Source organism: Urocitellus parryii, chromosome X (genome assembly GCF_045843805.1).
Source record: "Urocitellus parryii isolate mUroPar1 chromosome X, mUroPar1.hap1, whole genome shotgun sequence".
NCBI classification, from domain to species: domain Eukaryota; kingdom Metazoa; phylum Chordata; class Mammalia; order Rodentia; family Sciuridae; genus Urocitellus; species Urocitellus parryii.
Window position 1 is genome coordinate 26,655,473 of NC_135547.1, and position 22,584 is coordinate 26,678,056.

At 36.3% G+C, this 22,584-nt stretch overlaps 1 protein-coding gene across 3 annotated transcripts in view; it reads left to right on the plus strand.

Moving 5' to 3' along the window:
• Positions 1-22,584, plus strand: part of Tenm1 (teneurin transmembrane protein 1) — a 556,980-nt gene that overhangs the window by 449,399 nt on the left and 84,997 nt on the right. For 2 of the 3 annotated variants that reach the window (XM_077793578.1, XM_077793580.1), the window contains exons 21-22: positions 8,729-8,749; positions 14,062-14,294. In XM_077793578.1, the coding sequence (XP_077649704.1) occupies positions 8,729-8,749; positions 14,062-14,294 (254 nt within the window). The remainder of the gene's footprint in view (positions 1-8,728; positions 8,750-14,061; positions 14,295-22,584) is intronic. The other variant, XM_077793579.1, reaches the window with a different exon arrangement.

Genomic DNA, 22,584 nt, shown 5'->3' on the forward strand with positions numbered 1-22,584 from the left:
CTGTATTGTAGCACTGAGTTAAGATGCGGGAATAGGAACAATAGACAAAGTGCCCAGTCCTCCTATTTGAAGGAACCTTTGAGCACTGCTTTGAAGAACCAGGAAGTGTTGACATACCTGTATGTGGTGCCTTTCCTATGTACTCTGCTGTCACTGACATTGATCTCAATACTTTCAAGTGCTCAGGTAAGTCACCAACCCACATTGCTGGTTCCTATGAAGACTAATAAAAATATCTATTCCATTTTGGCAAGTAGAAGTATCACCATGTCCAAAAGCTAAACTTTCTAAATTCTCTGGGTCCAATCTTTTGAAGTGGTCCTTTAATAAAGAATGAAATGGTAGTCTGTTTTTTTCATGGCCTGATAAGGAAAGAGCTAGGTTTTTATCTTTAAAAGCTCAACTCCACGATGAGCAAAACATTCACCCTTAGATTTCTCGAGACTAAAAAGAATTTTGACACCTTTTGTAAGGAATTCATATCTTTTGATGTTCTGTATCCTCAAGTTTACATAAAGATTACAACTAAGTAGACCGTGGCCTAATCATCTTATTTTTACCCTTTCTGAGGCTATAAGACACAATATATGTCTTTTAGAGTCTAAGAAAAGAGAAACATATACCCCCATCTTGTTAGGGATAGACAAATCTGATTCCTCTCCCTGGGTAAATTGGTAGAGCTTTCCTTCTAATTGATTATGACTGCTCTATCACTGATTTATGCCTCTGGAAATTTAAACTAACAGTTTCTCGATATTCCAGAAGATTTTGATGCTATCCTATGAACTATACCATCAAACAATTTTTACCTCAGACATCTCCTCAATTACCTCCAAAATAGTGACTGGGAAAGCAGACCCATCAATAGAGCAACTTGTATGTACAGAGAACTGTGAAGGCCTGTCAAAATACATGAGAAGCCTCCTGTCATTTTCATTTAATACTTATGTTCACGCTAGCATGGAAATTTGAATTTATAAGGATATTCCTTGATATTTTTCAGATTCTTATGCTTGCTAAGAAACCTACCTCCCTTTTCTCAGACTGAGTTATTCCTTCACACCTAGCTGGGGAAATCTTCTAGTCCCAAGCCCCCATCCATTTTTCACATTAATTCACTCCAGTTTTAATACTTTTCTTAATTATAATTGCAAACGCTGTCATAGGGAAGAAAGCTGTTAAATCCCTTGGCTAATAAAAATAGACTGTAAAGTTAAGACTTTATAAAGACAAAGCACATCCAGAGAGTATAGAGAAGTACTAATTCATAGTGCCCTACCCTAATCAAGGGTTCAAGTACCTCAAGATGTCCTAGGGACTTGTCATTTCCAATTCTTTGGGCACCTACTTACTGGAAAGTCAACAGGAAGGCCAAAATAATTGTATGTCTGGATATGGAAATGATTTGTACAACATTCTACATTGTTTTGAAAACCCGGTGGGTGTTCTGTCTACATGATTCCAAACATGGATGGGAGCACTGAACAATTCATTCAACATCTGAACATTTCCAGTCATGCAGATATTGGTTGTCAGGTAGACAAAGACTTTGTCTTACTGAGCTTAAATAGCTCACCCTACAAAGCCTTTATATCTAGTCCTTATGTAGCTAACTCCTCAAAGGAAAGATATTAAAATTAAAGATAGTAAAATATAAAAAATAATATAAAAAAGCCCCAGCTAACTTTAGTCTTTTCCTTTGTAATTTAAATGTAAATTTATATAAGGTGGAGCAATTGTCATTCATTGATGAGATTCTCTCGTGGTCAAGGATCCTTAACAGTTCACAAATTTGCATTTTAGTCCAAAGTACCTTATGACCTTCAACACAAAGTCATTTAAAGTATGAAATAGAATATCTTGAACCTTAATTGTAAAGTTATTTCCTCAGTATAAAGAAAAATTAGTTTCTGACTGAAGTCTTGTCCAATGCCTCTATGCATTCTTACTCTACAACACTGTTTTCTCTCATTGTCACAGATCTTCAAATACATAGGCATGTACACACCACAAACTCCTACATGAAAGATCTCTCACTGAGCATAAGTCTCATTAGCTGGTTTTTTGAATTAGGATCTTTTAAAGAAGTTTATTTTGTTGTTGTTGTTGTTGTTGGTCTCAGACTTCTTTGAGAATCTATTTAAGGATATAGGCCCTTTCAGAAAATACACATCACCCAAAATCGCACATAATGATTTACAGGGTTGTGTTTTTCCCTCCCTTGAATCCCCACCCAAGTGCTGTCATAGTTAAGATCTCCTGCAGTAAGTTCAAAGAGAAAAGCAATTCTCCCTTCTCTATTCCAACATTCCTGTGATTGGCCATGAGAGAAAAAAACTGATTGAATATGTGTGATCATTTTGACCTAATTGACAGGTAACTCCCTATTTGGCTATAATCAAAACCATCAAACTAGTTTATGTCAGCATACATTAGTTGTCATGTTTACCCAGAAACTAATATAGTTCTTATTAGATTCACTGTTTTTTTAAAGCATGTATCCTGATCAGTGGCTTATATGTGTACACTGAATCTTTCATATATTGGTGGATTTATATATTTGCTTTATAATATTTTCAGATTTGTTTCCTAGGGAGAAATAAGTTGATTTAATAAGACCATGATATCTTAAGAACCTTAATACTTATTTAGTTTCTATTGTGTTTAGGTAGAAACTTCATTCTGTACCAGTTTTGTTGTTGTTATTAAAATCAGTTAATTTAAATGCTCCCTGCCCCATGCACATTAGTCATTTTACTTGGTTGAATCATCTGTTTCCTTGGAAACACATACTAATAGAGTCATTGTATTGTTGCTTATATTCAAAGTTGTAAATGGAAGGACAATATTATTAACAGGTTATAACAAAAAAAAAAGGATAGAGAACTTTCTAGATCTTGACCCTTGTCAGATTATATATTATGAAACTTAATTACTCTGTCTTCTATTTCCTTATCCATAAAATTGAATTCAGGTTTATATTTCAGTGTCTTCTTACATGTCTCATATGGTTTCACTTGTATCGGTTTCACTTGTATTGAGATGCACAGATGGGTAGTTCTCAACCCAATGTTTGATGATATTTTGGAAGGACATAAAGTTTGGTTCTAATGGATTCCCTGTCATATTTCCTTCTCTGCTATCTTTTTATTCAATATTTTGGCCACATTGAACAATTACAGATGCCCCTTGACATTTCAAAAATTAGAAGACTGTAGATTCTTCCATCCTCAACCCTGCCAATTCAAAGTATCCCCAATTAAGCTTCTTTCACCTGACCTAAGAAATAATTTAATATTTGTTGGTTGCCATTCATTTATTTCCTCTGGTTGGTCACTCACTAGCTGAACAAGGAAGAAAAGGAAAAGTCAATGATATAATTGTCATTAGAAATCTGCCTAGAGAAACAATATTTTATGTTATTTAAGCCTATAATAACCCTTTGGCTGTTTCCAGCAGATTTTATCCATAAATATACAACTTAGTGCTTTAATACACATCTTAATGCTTCCTTTCAGTGTAGGTGTTTCAGCCAGCTTTTTTTGCTGCTGTTGACCAAAAGACCTGACAAGAACAATTTTAAGGAGGAAAAACTTATTTGAGGGTTCACAATTTAGAGGTCTCACTCCATAGGTGGCTGACTCTATACCTTAGGGCCAGGGATGAAACAGAACATCATGGAAGAATAGTGTGACAAGGGAAGCAGCTCACATGAAGATCAGAAAGTAGAAAGAGAGTTGACTCACCAGATACAAAATATATCCTCCAGAGGCACTCTTCCAGCGACCCACTTTCCCCTGCCACACCCTACCAGACTTCAGTCACCACCTAGTCAATCCCTATTAGGGGATTAATTCACTGATTAGGTTAAGGCTCTTATAACCCAATCATTTCACCTCTAAACCATCCTTATTGTTTCAAATGTGAGCTTTTCGGGGACACCTCATGTCCAAACCATAACAGTGAGATATAGAATAAGATAATAAAGAAGCTTATAAAATCATGCAATTAAACCTAAAGAAGTTTCAAAAACACATTTTCTGAAGACTTTTAAAGACAGGTTCTTTATTCTGTGCAATAGTTCAGGTCTTGGTTTCCCTAAGGGATTTGCTTCTCATGTTAAAATTTTACACACACACACACACACACACACACACATTTCTCTAGCACAAAAGTGATAGTAGTTTGTCATCTCTACTTTGTTTAGACCCTTTCAATAAAAAGAAGCTAAAATACCTCTCAAGAAAACCCATTTCATCTTTGGATTGCTCCATTAATAATTTCTTCCTTATATTCAACTTAAATCTGCCTTCATGAAACAGCCACTTAGTAGAGGCAAATGTTAGCATCTGAAGCAGTACAGAAGTCACTTCACAAACTTTCACAAGTGTGAAGAGAGCTGCCATAGTTTTCTGAGCTTTCTCTTCTTTAGTTCAAACATCCCTAAGTCTTTCAACTATTTCTCATCATTTATGACTGCTTGCTTTTTCTTTGATCATGGCCTCAGGGCCACTTCTTGGTTTTCTAAAACTAACAGGGATAATTATATAAGTAAAAATAGGAGACACCATAATAGTGCTTTGCAAGAATTCAAATATGTAACATCCCTTTGCTCCCCTCTCATCTTCTAATTTCACAATTCTATTAGAAAACCTATTAAGCATGACTAGAAGTGATTTATTCTTTATAAAAACCTCATGCTGCTATTGTTCAGTATTATGTTAGTCTCTAGATATTTATTTTGTCCTTCCCTTAAAAATGAAAGAGAAAAAATAAGAGACTGCTTCTTGGTACCTTGAGTAATTTGAACTCGACAAATGTCAATGTGACATGAAAATTTCTCCTGAGATTTTACTATTTCTTTTCCAGTGACTGGTTAATATTTCTTATATTGTTCTCAGTATTTGACTCCTGTCGTTGACTAGAAATGGAGTAGACCTGGAATAGCACCCATTTAGGGCCAGTTAGTATGCTGAGGGGCAGTGGAACTTGTAGAGCACTCTGATGCAGGAACAAATAGAACCTGGGCTTTGTAGAGCTCTGCAAATAGCTGAGAAATGTCCAAGAACCATTCTCTTATCCACAGCACTGAAGCTACAAATAGTAGAAATACTACATCTAGATGACACAAGTGGTTCCTTCCCCAGCTTGATCTGTGTTAACAGTAGCACTCAAAGGCTCCTTCTGTCTCACCCAAAAACATCTTTGCAGGTCTTCCACAGTGTCCCAAATTTCCACTCTAACAACTGGGATCTTTTGAGTTGATACATTATGTTTCTAAGAGTTCCCAAAATAATAACTTATTTTAGAGTGGCCCCTCAAACTAAACTCATCCACTAGTCCTTCAATATTCATTCACTTATCAGTTTACTTTTCAAAGGGACTGTTAGCTGAAAACAGGACTCTAAAACACAAGACAGGTAAGTTGTGATACGGGTGAGGGATAGAGCCAAATCATAGGGGAAGGTAGTCTTAGATAAAAATTGATTGACTAGGGAGTGCTGTGAAGTCAGTAACAAGAAGAGTGGACACCAGCTATTCAAAGAAAACCATGGAAAGATGAGCAGGGAAGGCAGTCCATTCTTCAACACCAAATATTTGTGGCCAAGAATGAGGAAAGAAGTCAAGAACATCATGAAGAACAAGTAAAGGACTATAGCTACCACAGAGCAGGCCATTCAAACTCTTCTGATGCCAACTAACTAGACAGTAGCACCAAAGTTGGTATATCTCCTCTGTTCTGTAACTTGGCTCACAAAAAAATATAAAAAGAATAAATGGGACATTGTGTTAAGTGAGAGAAGCCAGACACAAAAGGGCAAATATTGTATGATTCTATTTATGTTAAATACCCAAAATAGGCAGATCCATGGAGACAGAAATCAGTTTTTTTGGTTGCCTGGAACTTAGGGAAGGGTGAATGGGAAGTAATTATCAGCAAATAGGTACAGAATTTCTTCACAGGGTGATGAAAATGCTCTGGAATTAGATGATGGTAGCAGTTGCACAACTCTCTGGATATACTGGAAATTGTTGAATTGTATATTTTAGAAAGGTGAATTTCATGGTACATAAATCATGACTCACTAATTTTCTTTTTAAATTAAAAAAGAAGTGTAGATGGCCCTTTCCATCATTTGGATTCTGAGAAAATCAAAGACCAACTCAGAGACCCTATCATTAGGAGCATTGTTTGCTCTAAAAAGATTTGTGATTCCACTCCTTTCTCCTCCTAACTCATAGCAAACTTCAAGTCAGTCAGTTGCCAGGTTGTGATGCCCACTGATGGGCCTAGGCTTTTGTGAAGAGCTCACACACTGGCACCTCAGTGTGTAATCAGTTGCTAGCTGCGCAGCAGGCTGACTTTGGTTGTGGCTCTCAATCCTAAATCCTTAACTAAAAGTAATTCTGAGACAGAACAAGGTCACACACTGGAAATAAATTCCGTCATTTTCACTTCCTCCCTCTGAGATGTTAATGAGAGAAGCTGCTCTGCATAATATGGGACATCTTTCCAAATTCACAATGACATTATTGGCAGGATCAGAAGCAGCTGCAAGAAAATCAAACCATCCCCCTCCCTACTCCTTGCCATCACCTAAGAATTTCAAAACCCTTTGTAGCCACACAAATGGTTCTGTGTTGTAAAAATCTATTGCAGATGAAACCATGTTTTAATGAGGTCCTTCTAGTATTTTCACAACTACACTTCCTTCAGAAGGATCAACTATGTTATAGTGAAGAGAACCAGCCTTGAATACTCTCACCTTACAATTTAGAAGCCTAGAAAACAAGCAAGTGCCTAAGAGACAAAGAAAATAGAAAGAGGTGCAAATGCCTGAGGCTGGGTTTCTAATCAGAGCTCTGTATCCTTACAGCTTGACCTTCCTGTCAACCCACAGGATACTACCCTTTTGAGATGGGCCAGAGAAACAGAAAAGTCAGTGGTCCCTGATCTGTGGCCCAGCTAGTAAAAATCCCAGAAAGGTTCTTTTTCAAAAGAGTTGAATTCATTTTAGCAGATAATTTCAAATGAAATAATTTTGGATCTTTTCTTTTTCTTTAATGTTCCAAAGAACAAGAATGTTTTCTACTTTAGATTAAAAGATTTGTTATCTTCACATTTTCAAAATGACATAAGGGCCAGATTTAAAAGGATTTTAAAATTAAAATGACTGTATTTCACAGATGATTATAGCCTTTTCATTCCAAGCAGACTTGACCCAAAGTCAGGCCTGTAAAGTCTATGTCCCCTATGTAAGAAGCCTCATACCATGTCCCAGAGTGAAATGCCCTAGGCAATACCATATGCCAAGAGGTTCATGGATCAGGGACCTCCAAAGGGTTCAGCTTAGTTTGTGCTGACAATTCTGGTTTTCCCACCCCAATTACCCCTTTGAGCATGGATGACTGAAAGACACAAAATTTTAATAGTTAATACATATGATGTACCAAGGATTGAACTCTGGGGCACTCAACCACTGAGCCACATCCACAGCCCTATGTTGTATTTTATTTAGAGACAGGATCTCACTGAGTTGCTTAGCACCTTGCTGTTGCCGAGTCTGGCTTTGAATTTGGGATCCTCCTGCCTCAGCCTCCAGAGCTGCTGGGATTATAGGTGTGCACCACCATTCCCAGCTTATTGATGCAGCAGTTTTGATACTAAGGACATCCTGTCATGGTCTAAGAGAAAACCCTCATACTTTCAACTTATTAATAGTGTGTGTGTGTGTGTGTGTGTGTGTGTGTGTGTGTGTGTGTGGAATGAACCCAGGGCCTTGTACATGCCAGGCAAGCAGTCTACACCTAAACTACATCCTCAACTCTTTTTATTCTGTTTTATTTAAGACAAGGTCTCACTAAGTTACCCAGGCTAGCCTCAAACTTGGGATCTAACTGCCCCAGCCTTCTAAGTAACTGGAATTACAGGCATATGCCACCATGTCTGGCCCATTAAGAAGTTTTTTAATATTAAGGAAGATGCACACAGATATTCATATTTTTACCTCTAAAATTTAATAAGGGGTTTTTGCCTGTCCAGCACTTGACTTGATTATAAAACACAATGATTTCACATTTTGATAGGGTTATTTTGGCTATCAAAGCAGAGCCTAGAATGGTTAGATCCTTTGCAGTCACTGATTTTTCAGCTCCTAGCCAAGTGGTTCTTTTTTTATTGATTTTTTTAAAAAAAAATAAATGACAGCAGAATGCATTACAATTCTTGTTACACATATAGAGCACAATTTTTCACATCTCTGTTTGTATATAAAGTATGCTCACATCAATTCATGTCTTCATACATGTACAGTGGTTCTTAAGACTAACTATGTATCAGAATCACCAGCTGAGTTTGTGAAAAATAAAATTCCCAGGCTCATACCCCCATATCAGAATTCTGATATGGTAAGACTAGGAAGAGCACCATGAAACTACACATGGATAAGAACTCAAGTGATTATGATGCAGGTGGTCCAGGGAGAACTTTTTGAGAAACTTGCCTTAGAAGTTGGGACAATCACTTTGACACCATGTCAGGAAAAGAAGCCTGGAAGATTGGGTCAACTTTGGGTTGCACACCTGACTAAATGATGCCTGTGGAGTCTCCCTAATTATAACAAACTGAATTAGGAGTTTGTGTGTGGTTAGATTTGAATTGTTGAACGATACTGATGACTCTCTATTTGCTTTTACTTGCCACTCGTGGATACCTTGTGCACCCTAGAAACAGAGATACCAGACATAGGTAAGCAAATGACATGGGCAGCTACCTATTAACCCCCCTTGCCTAAGAGGCCACCTCCCAATAATGTGATAATGGAAATTTTGCTTCTTAAATAAGGTTAAAGAAATGATGTGAAAGTGAATTTATGGAAATTATGATGCAGGTAAGTGTCTTCCAAAAGAACAGGACTCCACCACTAAGTAGAAATTTGCTAGAAGAAGAGAACATATTGAACAGAAAACAAGATAAGTGAAATCTGGCAGTTCAGTACTTCATGGTAAAGCAAGGTCATAAGTCTCATCATATTTCCCTAAGGTGATATCACAAATTAATCTGTAAGTTCAAACAGATTGGCTGTTTTCAAGTTGCAGGTAGAGACAGGAATAATACAGCAATCTCCCTAGATCCAGAAATGGAGTTGTCAAGTGTATGATGACCTTATTTAATAAGAGTTTTTCTTTCTTTCTTTGGTATAACCTTATGGTTTCTATTTCTTCCCACCACAAAGAATAGGAAAATTCTGAAATAACTGTTTACCATTTACCATCATTGTCACATAGCTCTGGAATTAATCATAATGAGTATTTATTCAATTTGTTTCTTTATTAAACTTGTTAAAACTATTCTAAATTCCTGAAATTGTAAAAGAGAAAACTGAATTTATTCACTCCCAAATGCCAATTGTCATCAAAATGGCACCAATAGGGTTTATAATTTGGATTTCGTTTGAGAGATGCCACTTCCTAAATGCCAATGCATGAGATCAGCCTCACTACTTTGGCATAATTGATTCCTTATGCAAATTAAGTTGGTTGTCAAATTGCTTACTGGTAAAGTGTTGCACAGTATTAATTGTAAGCATTAATTGCCCATTTAACAATCTATGTGATTTTAACTAGCATGAATGAAGTGATCTTTGCTAAGTTGAAGGACACTGGTTGAATGTAAAACTAACCAGAAGGTGACAGTAAGTCTAACACCCTAATTATAAAAGTAATCTTCACATTTCTCAAATTGCAGTATGTATTTAGACACGAGGGATTATAGCAAATTGGAATGTAACACAGTGGCTTTTCTTTCTAAGGTATGGCATGTTTTCAGAAAGTAGAAAGTAATCAGTTTCAAAAGAGCTGAAGTGCACTTGGGCAATGGCATGAAATGGCAAGAAATTACATACCAATATAGGGAATGTTCCTGACTGTTGGCTGTCAAGAAAATAACATTAATCAGATTTGAATTTGGTATGGTGGGCTATTGCATTTTCTAAATGCTAGTACATAAGTTAGAGAAAATCCTCACTGAGCAAAATAAGACATGTTACTCAGAAGGCAAGAGCACTGATTTTTGTTCCAATTTCAGAACAATTTCTGATGGCTTATTACACACATAGTCACACATAGTCACACATGATCCAATCTAATCTAATCTTACTACGGGCCCAGTCTTGTTAGTGACCCTGGGCAAGCCCCCCTATGTGTCTGGGTTTCCCCAGCTGAGGTTTGAGGGGAATGCTAATTCTAACTTCCCTCAGAGGCACATTGGAGATATTCAATAATGAATGAATATAATGCATTCCAAAGTACTTTTGTGTGGATAACATTTCTCTTGGAGAAATAGCTTATGGGCTTTTTCTAAACAAAGCATGATTAATCTGGCTTAGCTGAAACTCCATAAACTGGCTACCAAAGTATTGACAGTTGTTTCAGGGAATGGTTGTGACTCTTTCTTTATTCTAGAAAGATCTAAGCACATGGGAGAAATTTTATTCTGCAGGTAAAAATTCAACTAATGTAAAAACTTTCACTCAAACCCCTATTTAAGAAGTCTCTGCTACAGAGATTCCTTGTCTGATAAAATTGCCAAATCAGCCTGGAGTCTGTTGGATCCTTTTTCGGTGTATTTACAGCACCTGTCATGGTGGTTCCAGAGTTGAAGATATTCCTGAAATCTACCAGATTATCTTACTTGACGAAGGTAGTTGGATAAAAATCAAGTATTCCAACTGAACCTGATTTTTTTTCCAATAGAAACTGTAACCTGAATCCCATTAGTATTTTCCAGGCTTATTATTATTAACATACATAAATATACTTGAGAGGGCAAATGCAATTTTGAATACAATTAAGAACAAATCAGTCTTTAAAGCTACCTTTGACCCTCTCTCCTCCATATTGCTGGGTAAGTATCTAAGGCCTAAACTTACTTATGTCTTAGTTTCACGTCCCACAGTCCAGTTTAGTTCAACACTTACCAAACACAAATCTGTCAGGCACTCTATTTGGCACTAAGAATAGAAAGGTGAATATGGTACCTGCCTGCAAAGAGCTCACAGTGTAGTTGGAGAGAATGAGAGATGTGTGGCAAAAATAGTGCTTACATATGCCTCCAGATATTGGTTTCTAATACTATTCTCCAATACAAGGAACCAGGGATTCTTGGAGAAATAACTGATTCTAGAGGAAGTGTATAAGATGACTCGGTAGAACATTTTATAGTGCCAGAATGTATGGAAGTGCTATCAAAAAAATCAACATTTATACAAGTTTGGCAAAAGGGCACATGAGCCAACTGAAGAGCTTTAAATGGCTAAAGCTGGAACAATTTGAGCAACAAAATAAAGTAGCATTAGATTTAACACAAAGTATAAAATAAATATCCATGAGTCCATACTGATATAAATAAACTGGTGAATTTTCTTTTTTTTTTAGAGAGAGAGAGAGAGAGAGAGAATTTTTTAATATTCATCTTTTAGTTTTCGGTGGACACATCATCTTTATTTTATTTGTATGTGGTGTTTAGGATCGAACCTAGCACCCTGCGCATGCCAGGCAAGCGCGCTACCGCTTGAGTTACATCCCCAGCCCCACTGGTGAATTCTTAAATAAATGAAAATGGGATAAAGCTCCCATTCAGAAGAATTCAAAATAATTTATGTAGATGTTCCACCCTCAAGGAAGTAGAATATAACTCCCTATACTTCAAATGTTGGGTGTACACGGTTATTCCTCCCAAAGCAAAAAATACGGAAAGTGGGAGAGAAAGAATACCTTTACAGTGGAGAAATACTGTCTCAGCCAGGAGGTGAATGTCAACCCCATCAGTGATAAGTCATGTTGATAGGTTTGTACCCTTTATATGATTTGATCAAAATAGCACTTGACCTTTGTGGTCTTCCTCCAAGAGCCCACAACTCCTGTCTAGCCATGAGAAAAAGTCACACAAATCCCAATAGAGGGTCATCCTACAAAATACTCCTCAAAACTGGTAAGGTCATCAAAAACAAGAAAATTCTGAAACTGTGACAGTCCAGAAGAGCATAAAGAAACATGATGATTAAATATAATTTGATATCCTGAATGGAGTCCTGAAACAAAAAAGGGCATTAGGTAAAAACTAAGGAAACCTCAATAAAGTATTAACTTCAGTTAATAATTTTTAAAAATAATGCTAATACAACACAATAGATGCTATTAGGTCATGATTCCCTCCTTTCTGCTCATTTCTCTCTTTCTACCTCTTCTGTCATAATATTTGGATTTATGACAGTCAGACCCTGATTACTTGTCTTTCTCCTCTACTTAATGTGAGTTTCATGAAGAAAGGGATTGTATCTTACACAAAGGTAGGTCTCCAGATCATAGCACAGATTTTGGGCACATTTTAGGCACTTAGTAAATGATTTTAATAAATTAATAAACACACAATATAGAAATGGTGCCAAGTAAATATTTCAGATGAAAGGAGTGATGGAGACTTCAACTAATGACAGCAGAGATAGAGCAGGCAGACTAGAGAATTTACAAGGTAGAACTTAAAAAAAACATGATGTTTTGCTGGGTTTGAGTAATGGTGAAGAGAAAGAATTGGAGAAGAGTGGCTTCTACTTTCTCACTTAGTCAACTAGGTGCTAGGCAGAGTTCTGGGTATTGAACATTTTAGAGATAAACAAGAAAAGGTTGCTCTTCTCCAAGCTCTCATGGTTTATTTGGGGGGATACTGACACATAAATAATTTAACATAATATATAATCCTTAAGCACAGTGCAAATAACCCAAGCTGGAGATTTAGGGAAGGCTTCCTTAAGGAGTAAAGCCTCAAAAGGCATATGAGAATGAATTGAGTGGAGAAACCTTGTATACCACACAAGAGCATTTAAAAGTTTTAAAAGATGAGAGCCAAATCATCAGAATACTCCTGAAGGCAGTGTAGGAGAAAATGGACTTAAATAATCAAAAACTTCTATATGCCACACTATAGAAAATACTTCAGGCCAGAGATGATGAAAGTTAGAACTAATGCAATGGCAGGAGGCATGAAAGAAGAGGATGCTTCTGAAAGCTACTTTAAAGACACAATTGCCTGTAGAGAGAAAAAGAAGAATCAGGGATGACTTCCAGGTTTGCAGCTTGAGTGATGCCAGTCACACATGAACCTTAGGTTCAAGTAAAATATCCCCAAACCAAAAGTTACTGCAGCAATTAAAACACTGAAATTAACAAGACTCAAAAATAATGAGCTTAATCATCGATACAAACAAAAATAACATAAGATCCTATGGGCATATGTGATTGAAGAGTTTAAAAATGTCAAAATAGTCAAGGTAAGTTGTCTTTAGGAGAGATGGCATGTGATTACACAATCCTGTGATCAGGATTATACCTTAAATAAAGTTAAATATAATCAATTGTATGATGTCCTGAAAGAAGAAAAATGGATAAGGGAATTGATCATCAGCTTAAAAAAAAAAAAAAAAGAACTTTGGAGAAGAAAATTTTGACGGCGGATCTACAGCACAGTCCTCCCAGCAATGCTTCTCTACCTTTGGCAATGCTATTTAACTGACAGCAAGAGCCTTAGGAGGATGGCAGTGTCCCTAAGTAAGGCAGAAAGCACAGAAAAAGAGCATGTTTTTGAGGAATGGGGAAGGTAAAAAAATAAAATAACTTCTGTTTCAGATTTTTGAGTTTGAAGTGACTGTGAGATATTCAGGCAGTCTCCCAATTGGTAATTGGATAACAGGGTATGAAAAGTATCAGAAAAGTTATCTCCTGGGATTTTTTTCTCTTCTGTTTCTTTCTACCCTCAAAATTGATGATATTAAAATTAATGATGATATAAAATTAATCATTTCAATTTAGCAGTACACATTGGACATTTTTTTTCATACCTAGACCCATGAGAAGAAAAAGAAGTATCTGTCCCCTCCTTATATAAGCAGGAAGATTCATGAATTCTTTCACCTAAGAGATTTTTCAATTTGTGACACACAGCAGACCCCAGGGGGTGCATGTTGGACAAATTGCTTTGAATAACTTTATTTTTCTCTTTCTTAGCACAAGTCCTGCTCACAAATACTATCTGGCCATGGACCCAGTGTCTGAATTGCTGTATCTATCAGACACCAATACTCGAAAAGTCTACAAATTGAAGTCTCTTGTGGAAACAAAAGATCTGTCCAAGAATTTTGAAGTGGTAGCAGGAACAGGTGACCAGTGCCTTCCCTTTGACCAGAGTCACTGCGGAGATGGTGGGAGAGCATCAGAAGCTTCTTTGAACAGCCCTCGAGGTAAACAACAACAACAACAAAAATCTTCCTTTCATCAACTAAAGATTTCATTTGGCTTCACAAAATCCAAAGACTGCCATACTGCCATATTGTACTTCATCCATCCATCTCAATATTCTGCCTCTGTCAGACAACTCTGAAGTCTATCCCAGAAGATAGGCATATACATGGTGAAATTTTAGCCAATATGTATTAGTATGGTCATAATTGATAGCAAAAGATTGAAACACTCCCCTTCTGATTGATAAATAATTATTGGCCAAAGCCCTCTGAGTACCTCCTGTCTCCTAATTTCTCCCAGGGACTACCTCCTGAAACCTCCCCACAGTCCAGCAACTAAAGGGTTAAACTAGCCCAGAAGAGAGCCTTCAGGCCCCTCCTTTAGGTCTGTGGTTTGCATTGAGTGGGATCAGGTCTGTGCCCACCTTCTACCACTGTCAAGTGTGTTGTATATCTATCTTAAAGACCTTTACCATTCCTACATTTTGCTTCACAACCATTAACATACCTTTTTTCCACCAATTTATCTAGATCTTTTTTTTTTTTTTTTGAGGGGGAGAGTACTGGGGATTAAACTCAGGGGCATTCAACCACTGAGCTGCATCCCTCCCAGCCCTTTTTTTAAATCATCTTATTTAGAGATGGGTCTCACTGAGTTGCTGAGGCTGGCTTTGAACTCTCCATCCTCCTGCCTCAAACTCCAAAACCACTGAGATTACAGGTGTGCACCACCACGACCAGCTCTAGATCATTCTTGAAGCTACTTGTATTTCACTTGTATTCTCCCCTAGGATAACAAATTCTATTTTTTGTTTGCCTTCTGTGGTAGGTCGGTCTTAATCTTATTTGTCCTAAATTTTATTCTCAGTCTTCAAGGACCAAGTTTGGTTGCCTGGAAGTTAGTGAACAAATGTGAACTTCATGATTTTGTAGACTTGGATTATATTTCCAGTCTAGGCCACTAAAATGAAGGATGCTCAACTTTTAAGTTTGTCTATTCCATCTGCTTAATTATTTAATCACTTTTCTGTGTTCCTTCTCCAAGATGTATGAGTGTACATATGTATATTTATTTTAGTGAGTTTTGCAAATTAGTCATTTTGGGTCATATGAAACCATTTTTTTTAAATTGCTACACAAATAATATACATTTGTTGCACAAAACTTAGAAAAGAGATAATGAAAAACAAAATAGTCACCCATAAACCTACCACCTATAGAAAACAACCATTAAAGTTTTAGTATTTATCCATTTTTATTCTTTTCCCTGCACATCATATATTTTAATTCTCTTAGAATCATATTATGCAATGCTATTCTGTAACTTGATTTTCACACTTAATGTATTATAAATATCTTCCCATGCCAATAAATATAGTGAGGTTAATGTGTTTGATTTGTTAGATGGTCACTTATTATTTCAAATATTAAGAGGTTACTTTTTAGCCTTTTGACATTAGCCATGTTGGGATTAGGTTCCAACAACTAAAGTTTAAAGACTTTTTGTGTGTGTGCTGGGGATTGAATCCATGGCCTTGTGCATGCAAGGCAAGCACTCTACCAAGTGAGCTATATCCCCAGCCCAAAGACTTTACTTTCTTTAAGGCTTTGTCTTTCATAAATTCCTTCTAGCTAACCCCAGTCGATTATATCTGAATTTCTTTAACAGTGTGTACACTATCAAATTAGTACTTGATTATATTTTGCCTTCTTTTGTTTTCCATTTCTTTCATGAGTGGGAGATTTTTTTTTTCCAAAAGAAATTGCTTGAGATGAAAAACTATACCTCGTATTTTTTAATTTTTCCCACTTCTCCAATTTTTAGCACAGTATATTCTTTAGGTGCTTATTGTGTTATTGATCAATTAAGTAACTAGTATTTATGCCAAGTATTCCTAAAAGGAATTTCAATGATGTTTATGATGGGAGGGAATGATGTTTAAAGGGAATGAATTTTACCTTGAAGAACATAAGCCCCCCAAGTACTATAGTAAAGTGTTCTTTCTTCCCTGTGCCAGCTCTCATTTCTTATACATAGTAGGTCCACAATAAATATTTAATGAGTGAATGAATAACTCAGCTCATCGTCAAAGGAAATACATCAGGCTGGGTCCCACCTTTTTCACAGGTTTAAAACTTTGTGGGTATTATAATGATTTCTGCATAAGAAATAGGGAGGAATCAAGCCTGTATTGTGCCTGAAATTGACAGCCTCCTGTGCTGCAGTCCGGCTGCAGGAAAATAACCGGGGGGTGATGAACAACTTGTGTAGATTGATACAGCAGGAGTAGGAGCCGTTTATTGTAGGACAGGAGCAGTATTTATCCATTCCACACAGCTTATTTTAATTAACATAAACTAGATACAGCAGTCAACCAATAAGGAATCTCCACACCTAATGGCTTGCTGGCATTACTTCACAAATCACTCCCTCTGGCATTTTGCCAGGCGCCATCCTGACTTGTTTACAGACTCTAACATTCCCCTGGCAAAATGCCAGGCGCCATCCAGACTTGTTTACAGACTCTAACACTCCTGAGTTGCTTCTAGTATGAAAACCACTCATCTCACCTACCACATTCAACCTGCCACATAGAGAATGAATATCTCAGCTTTTCCAAATAAAGCAAATAATTGGTTCACTGCAGCTTTTTTTGCTTGGAAAGCAGCAATAATAGAGTCCTGATGAACAGGATTTACATGAACTCTTGAAGCATCAGTAATGAGAATGCCAAAATTTATACATCTATTAAAGCTAATATTAAACTACATTTTTCTTCTTGTCATAGCCAGTGGTATATTTTCCTTTGGCCTGATTTATTTATCTATCTTTCCAAAAGTGGCCTTTACCATATAATCTGATACACTTTATTCATCCAAAGCAGCAAAGGGTCCTAAGAACACCTAGCTTAGACTTCACTATCTTAATCCAGCAAGTGAACAAGAATATTTAACAGAATGGGATATAAGAGTTACACTAAATATCCACCACATCACCTTCAACCATGCTGACAGTGTTTAAAAACCCTGAAAATGCCAGCAGCTCAGGAGGCTGAGACAGGAGGATTGTGAGTTCAAAGCCAGCCTCAGCAATGGCAAGTGAGACCCTGTCTCTATTAAAAAAAAATACAAAATAGGGCCTGGGATGTGGCTCAGTGATTGAGTGCCCCTGAGTTCAATCCCTGGTACAAAAAAAAAAAAAAAAAACTGATAGTGCTCTATAAAATCATTCACATGGCAGAACCTATGTTCAGACATAAGTTTCTCTAAAAATGCTGGTCAGAAACTTAGGTGCCTAGCTATGACACCTATCTCTATGCTGAATACAGACAGTACTCACCCCTGTCAGTGAATCAGAAGTGAGATTCTCATTATATGGAATGCTGCAGGGCAATTTCATGGACTTCCATAGAAAGAAAAAAATCATGCAAGAAGTTATTAAAGCACAGTGTGAAAATTGAGAGAAGAGTATGGCTAATTGCTAATTTCATCTTTGAAGTTCTCCTGCAGGTTCTTTGTCTCTCAAGAAAGCCCAATTTGGTTTTTGCTTTAGAACTACCATGCACATCAGCTTCTTCCTTCCCCCTTAAAAGACAGCAACTGTTTAATGGATATCTTTAAAGAAAGGTTTGAATTTTCCCCCTCTATTCAGAAGCTCATAAAGAAAAAGTGTAGATCAGTAGAAAATGGAAATGTACATCTAGGGAGTACAAATTCTAGGTTAGCAAAGAGAGCTTGCTCTAAGACTTTAACAAGCAACATATTGCAGGTATAGGGAGACTCTCCAACATGTCCTTAATTATGCAAGGTAAGTCAAGTAAATGTTAATCTGCAAGACAGCTAATTTACTTTCCAAATATATTCTAAAAATAGATGAAGCAAAATTTGCTTTTGAGATCACTCATCCTAAAGTCAGAGTCAATTACCAAATGGGATTAAAAAACAGCAAAACATAAAAAGTCAGAATCCATGGGGTGTTTTGTTTATTGGGGACTTTTTGTTTTTGTTTCTGAAAAATGGCAGCAAATTGTAGTGAATACCCAGTGGGGGAGACTGGACTTTCTTATTCAATCCATATAATTTCCATTCTTCTTTAAATGATTCTGTGCAAGTCACTGTACCTCACTGTGATCTTCTGAACATAATTTAATGATGCCATGGCTGGTTTTGTGACATTAGCCATTCTAACACTGGGTCCTGAGATTCCTCAGTTGTAAACTGAGGGCTCATAATGATCTTTCCCTAAGCTTTAAAGTATTACAATAACCATAGATAATTACTGGATCCCTATTTTGTGCCATACACTGTACTAGATATATTATACACAGTATCTCTTATCTTCACAACAATGCACAAGTCTATATTGTAATATTATTCCCATCATGCAAACAAGGAAACTGATAAGTTAAGAAATTTACCCAGGGTCAGACAGTTTATAGCATACTCCTGGAATTCAAACCAGTTCTGCCTGATTAGAAGAAAATATTCATGATACCTCCACTATCTCACACTGCTTCCCTATCTGCTAAAATCTAAATGAGCAGATATATAGTGTAAAACTCAAATAACAAAATCTATGATCTCTGGGAAGGATAGAAATATTGGGAAATAGTTTTCATCTAATGACATGTATTCAATGGAAACAAAGTAGTTTTATTTACAAGATAAAGAACTTTTAGTCTAGTTTTCTTTTCTATTAAACTCATTTCTCTGATTTTTCTAACCTAAGAGTGTATGCATAGTGCACTACATAGCATTTACATAGTCTATAAATGTAATTATTCAAATAAATCTCCAGGAAACCTTGTCACTTCTCTTTGGAAGATTCTGCAATTAGGAACTTCACCAAATTTTCCTTAAGGGACCAAGGCAGGAAACCTTCATTTTATTAAATTTCTTGACTACAGTAGTAACTACAAATTTTGTTTGAAGGAAAAATGGAAGCATCTCCAAATAGAATTTCATATGATAGCCCCTGGCTGCTTCTCCTGGGAAGAAGTCTTTATCTGACCCAGTTTTATGCATTTTGATTTGAATCCCAATAAAGAGAAACATTTGCCATTTTACTCATCAATACTTCAATGTGATGGGGCAAAGAAAAAAGTTTAGCAAAGAGGTTGACAGAGTGCTAATCCCTGGCATTGTATATGAGTTTGAATTGACTTTGAAAGATGCTTTTAAAACATGTATGGATGATGTAGTTGAAACTTAGGTTCCATTTATTATTTTTACTGCAACTTTCTTTAATTCTACAGAGAACTCAAACTAATGAGTCATGTAATAGATGACCAAGTACTTAAGCAGAATGTGAAATGGTACTAGGTGGGGATATAAAAATAAAATTTGTGACAAGCTTGAATGCATTTATTTTTTTAAGTACATACAGAGGGTGAAGGAGTGACTGGACAGGATGAAATTAATCAATGACTTAACTTGGTTTTCTTGGATCTCACCAAGGATTATATCTCTGTTTTCATGCACATCTTTAAGCAAAGTGACCTGAGAAGTCAGCAGGACTTAGGCAATACCAGGTGACTGCTGATGGTTGTTCCACATGAGAAGGACGATTCTTAAATCTTAGCAGCTTCCAAAAGTGGTTTCAGGTATTCATGACACTAGCCATACATAATATATTTTAACTTTATTGGCAATTATTAAATCTGAGTCTAAAAAATTCTAGATACTAACAGTTTTCATACCTTCCTAGATCTAGCTGAGATATATCCTGAAGCTCTATTCCTTCCTCGGGCATGTGCATGCTATTCTGAAAAGCTATGTTTAAGATTAATGAAAAGATGCTAACTATGATCAGTGATGTCTTATTGATGTCACAGGTCTCTATGAGGGAGAGAATAAAGTACAGAAACAAGAATTAGACTGTTCTTTTGGTTCTCCTGTGTGATGAGAACAGCAAGGTTTTCTTAAATTCCTTTAACATATGATCTACCTTGGTGATCTCATCATTTGGATTGACTTGAAGGATAGCTCTCAACAAAATTACAGAGGAACCACAACATGAATAAAAATAATAATATATTTAGGAATCATAAATAATTCCATTAGAGTAAAAATATTTAAGGGTAATATGAAAGGCAGGGATATGAAAAGAAAGAAAATTTTCCTGTTGGCAAAGGATCTGAAGCAGCTGAGTAACAGCATCATTTGATGCATGTATTTTGGATCATTTTGGTGATTGGATAATTAATTATACTGGCGCAAGGTTGGGGCCAAGAAACCATAGGCAGTTCTGATAATTTTAAGGTAGGCAATGGAAGTTAATATAATAAGAGGCAGAATAATCCTTCAGAAAAAGGGAAGGCTAGCCAAGAAAGCATGGTGTCCAGGAAGCCAAGGGAGTAGCTCATTTTAAGAAGGTATGGAAACCAATATTAAATGTCGCCTATTTCTAGCCATTGCATTAGAGAATGAGTTCATCAAAGACACTACCATTGGTGGTTTGAATGGTGGTAGAGGCAGAAACTAAATTTTAGTCATTACATGAGCCAATGAGAAATGAAAGAATAAATATCACTAATGAAGATCACTCTTCTGAGGAGCAAGGAAAGGGAAGAAATGCCAAAACAAGATCTGTAGGAAACTGGAAGGGGGTAGACATTGACTAGGAGGGGAGAATGAAAAGACCATCCAAGGTTATGTGTAATATAAGGATAAGGATAAGTTTGTTGGTAGAAGGAGCTAGAAGGTTGATGGTTTTCTATCTGATAGGCTCAGTGTTCTCAGAAAAATGGAGCATTTATTCTGAAAAATGAGGAAGTGAGGTCAGACCTTGAGGGCATGAGAAATTGTGGTGCTAGGTATCTGGTAGAATAGTATCAAAGTGAGGAGAGGTGGGAGAATAACAATGAAATACAGTCATCCCTCAGAATCCACAGAAAATGTTCAGGTCTCTTATATGAATGGCATAGTATTTGCATATAATCTACGAACATCCTTTAATATGCTTTACATCATCTCTACATTACTTATAATATCTAATAAAATATAGATGCTATGTAAACAGTTGTTATACCATATTATTTAGGTGAGTGCTGACAAGGAAAATAGTCTGTACATGTTCAGTACTGATACAATTTCTTTCTAATATTTTCAATATGTGGTTGATTGATCCAAGAGTGTGGAACCTTTAGACGCAGAGGGATGACTATACCTCACCTCACAATTTTGTCTAGAATGAAATTTGTATCCCTGTATGTAAGGACTGACAGCATAGAATGATGATTCTTTTTTTTTTCTTTAAGATCACTAGCCAAAATAACTTTGCTTTCTTATCACAGCTCCTCAATGTCACACCTTTCTTATCTGTCCACTTAAGAATTGCCTCCACAGATTGAAAATAAGAGTCTCTGGCCAAAACAAACAAAAAAAAATGACAGAGATCACACACTAACAGGCTGCAAATCACTTAAATCATATTTTGAGTGGTGTATTATGGTAACCTATAAATAACTAATTGCATAAAATTGCTTTAGTAGTTTCTAGATGGCAGCTTTAATTAAAAGCACCAGAGACATTTAGAAGTTTAGAAATGGATGGCATGTAATTTGCCCTTTTACCAACCATAAAATGGTAATTAAGGAATTTGATTCACTTCTTCCTATTAAAAGTTTTATGAGAATAGCAAGTTCCTTCTAAATACAGTTTCTCCTCAGCAGAAGGTAGTGCATTTGCTTTATCAGTCTTCTCCAGCAGGGTAAGATGTTTTAATGTACAAATTCTTCAGAAGTTAATTAGGAAATCTCTTTCAATGCAAAATGTTTGTTTTTAAGGTTCTAAAACATGAAACTGTACTAGTGTTAAAACTTTGATCATGGCCCCATATTGCTCCATCATCAATATAAGATGGCCCCACAATTCCAAGTTTACCAAATGCACAGAGCTCACTATAAAATCAGAGAAACAGAGTAGAAATTTCCTGATAAGTGTAGCATGCTTTGCTGATTTTTAAAGGCATCTGTAGTCTACGGTGCATTGACTTCTCAGGGAATCCAGAACATCCACTCAACAATGGAGGAGTTACCAGAAGATGTTTTTAGCTTCCTTGATCCTTCAGAAATACTGGATAAATGAGCAGATATATAGTGCAAAACTCAAATAACATATAGTAAGCCAAGATGTCTTTGGAAATCCATGAATTTAACATCATCATGGACTAAAACAGAAATGGAGTCAGGAAGTTTATTTTTGTTTTATAATTGAACAATTTATTATATTTTTTACCATTTCAGCACAAGGATTATAGATGGCATCACACAGAACATTTATACCAGCA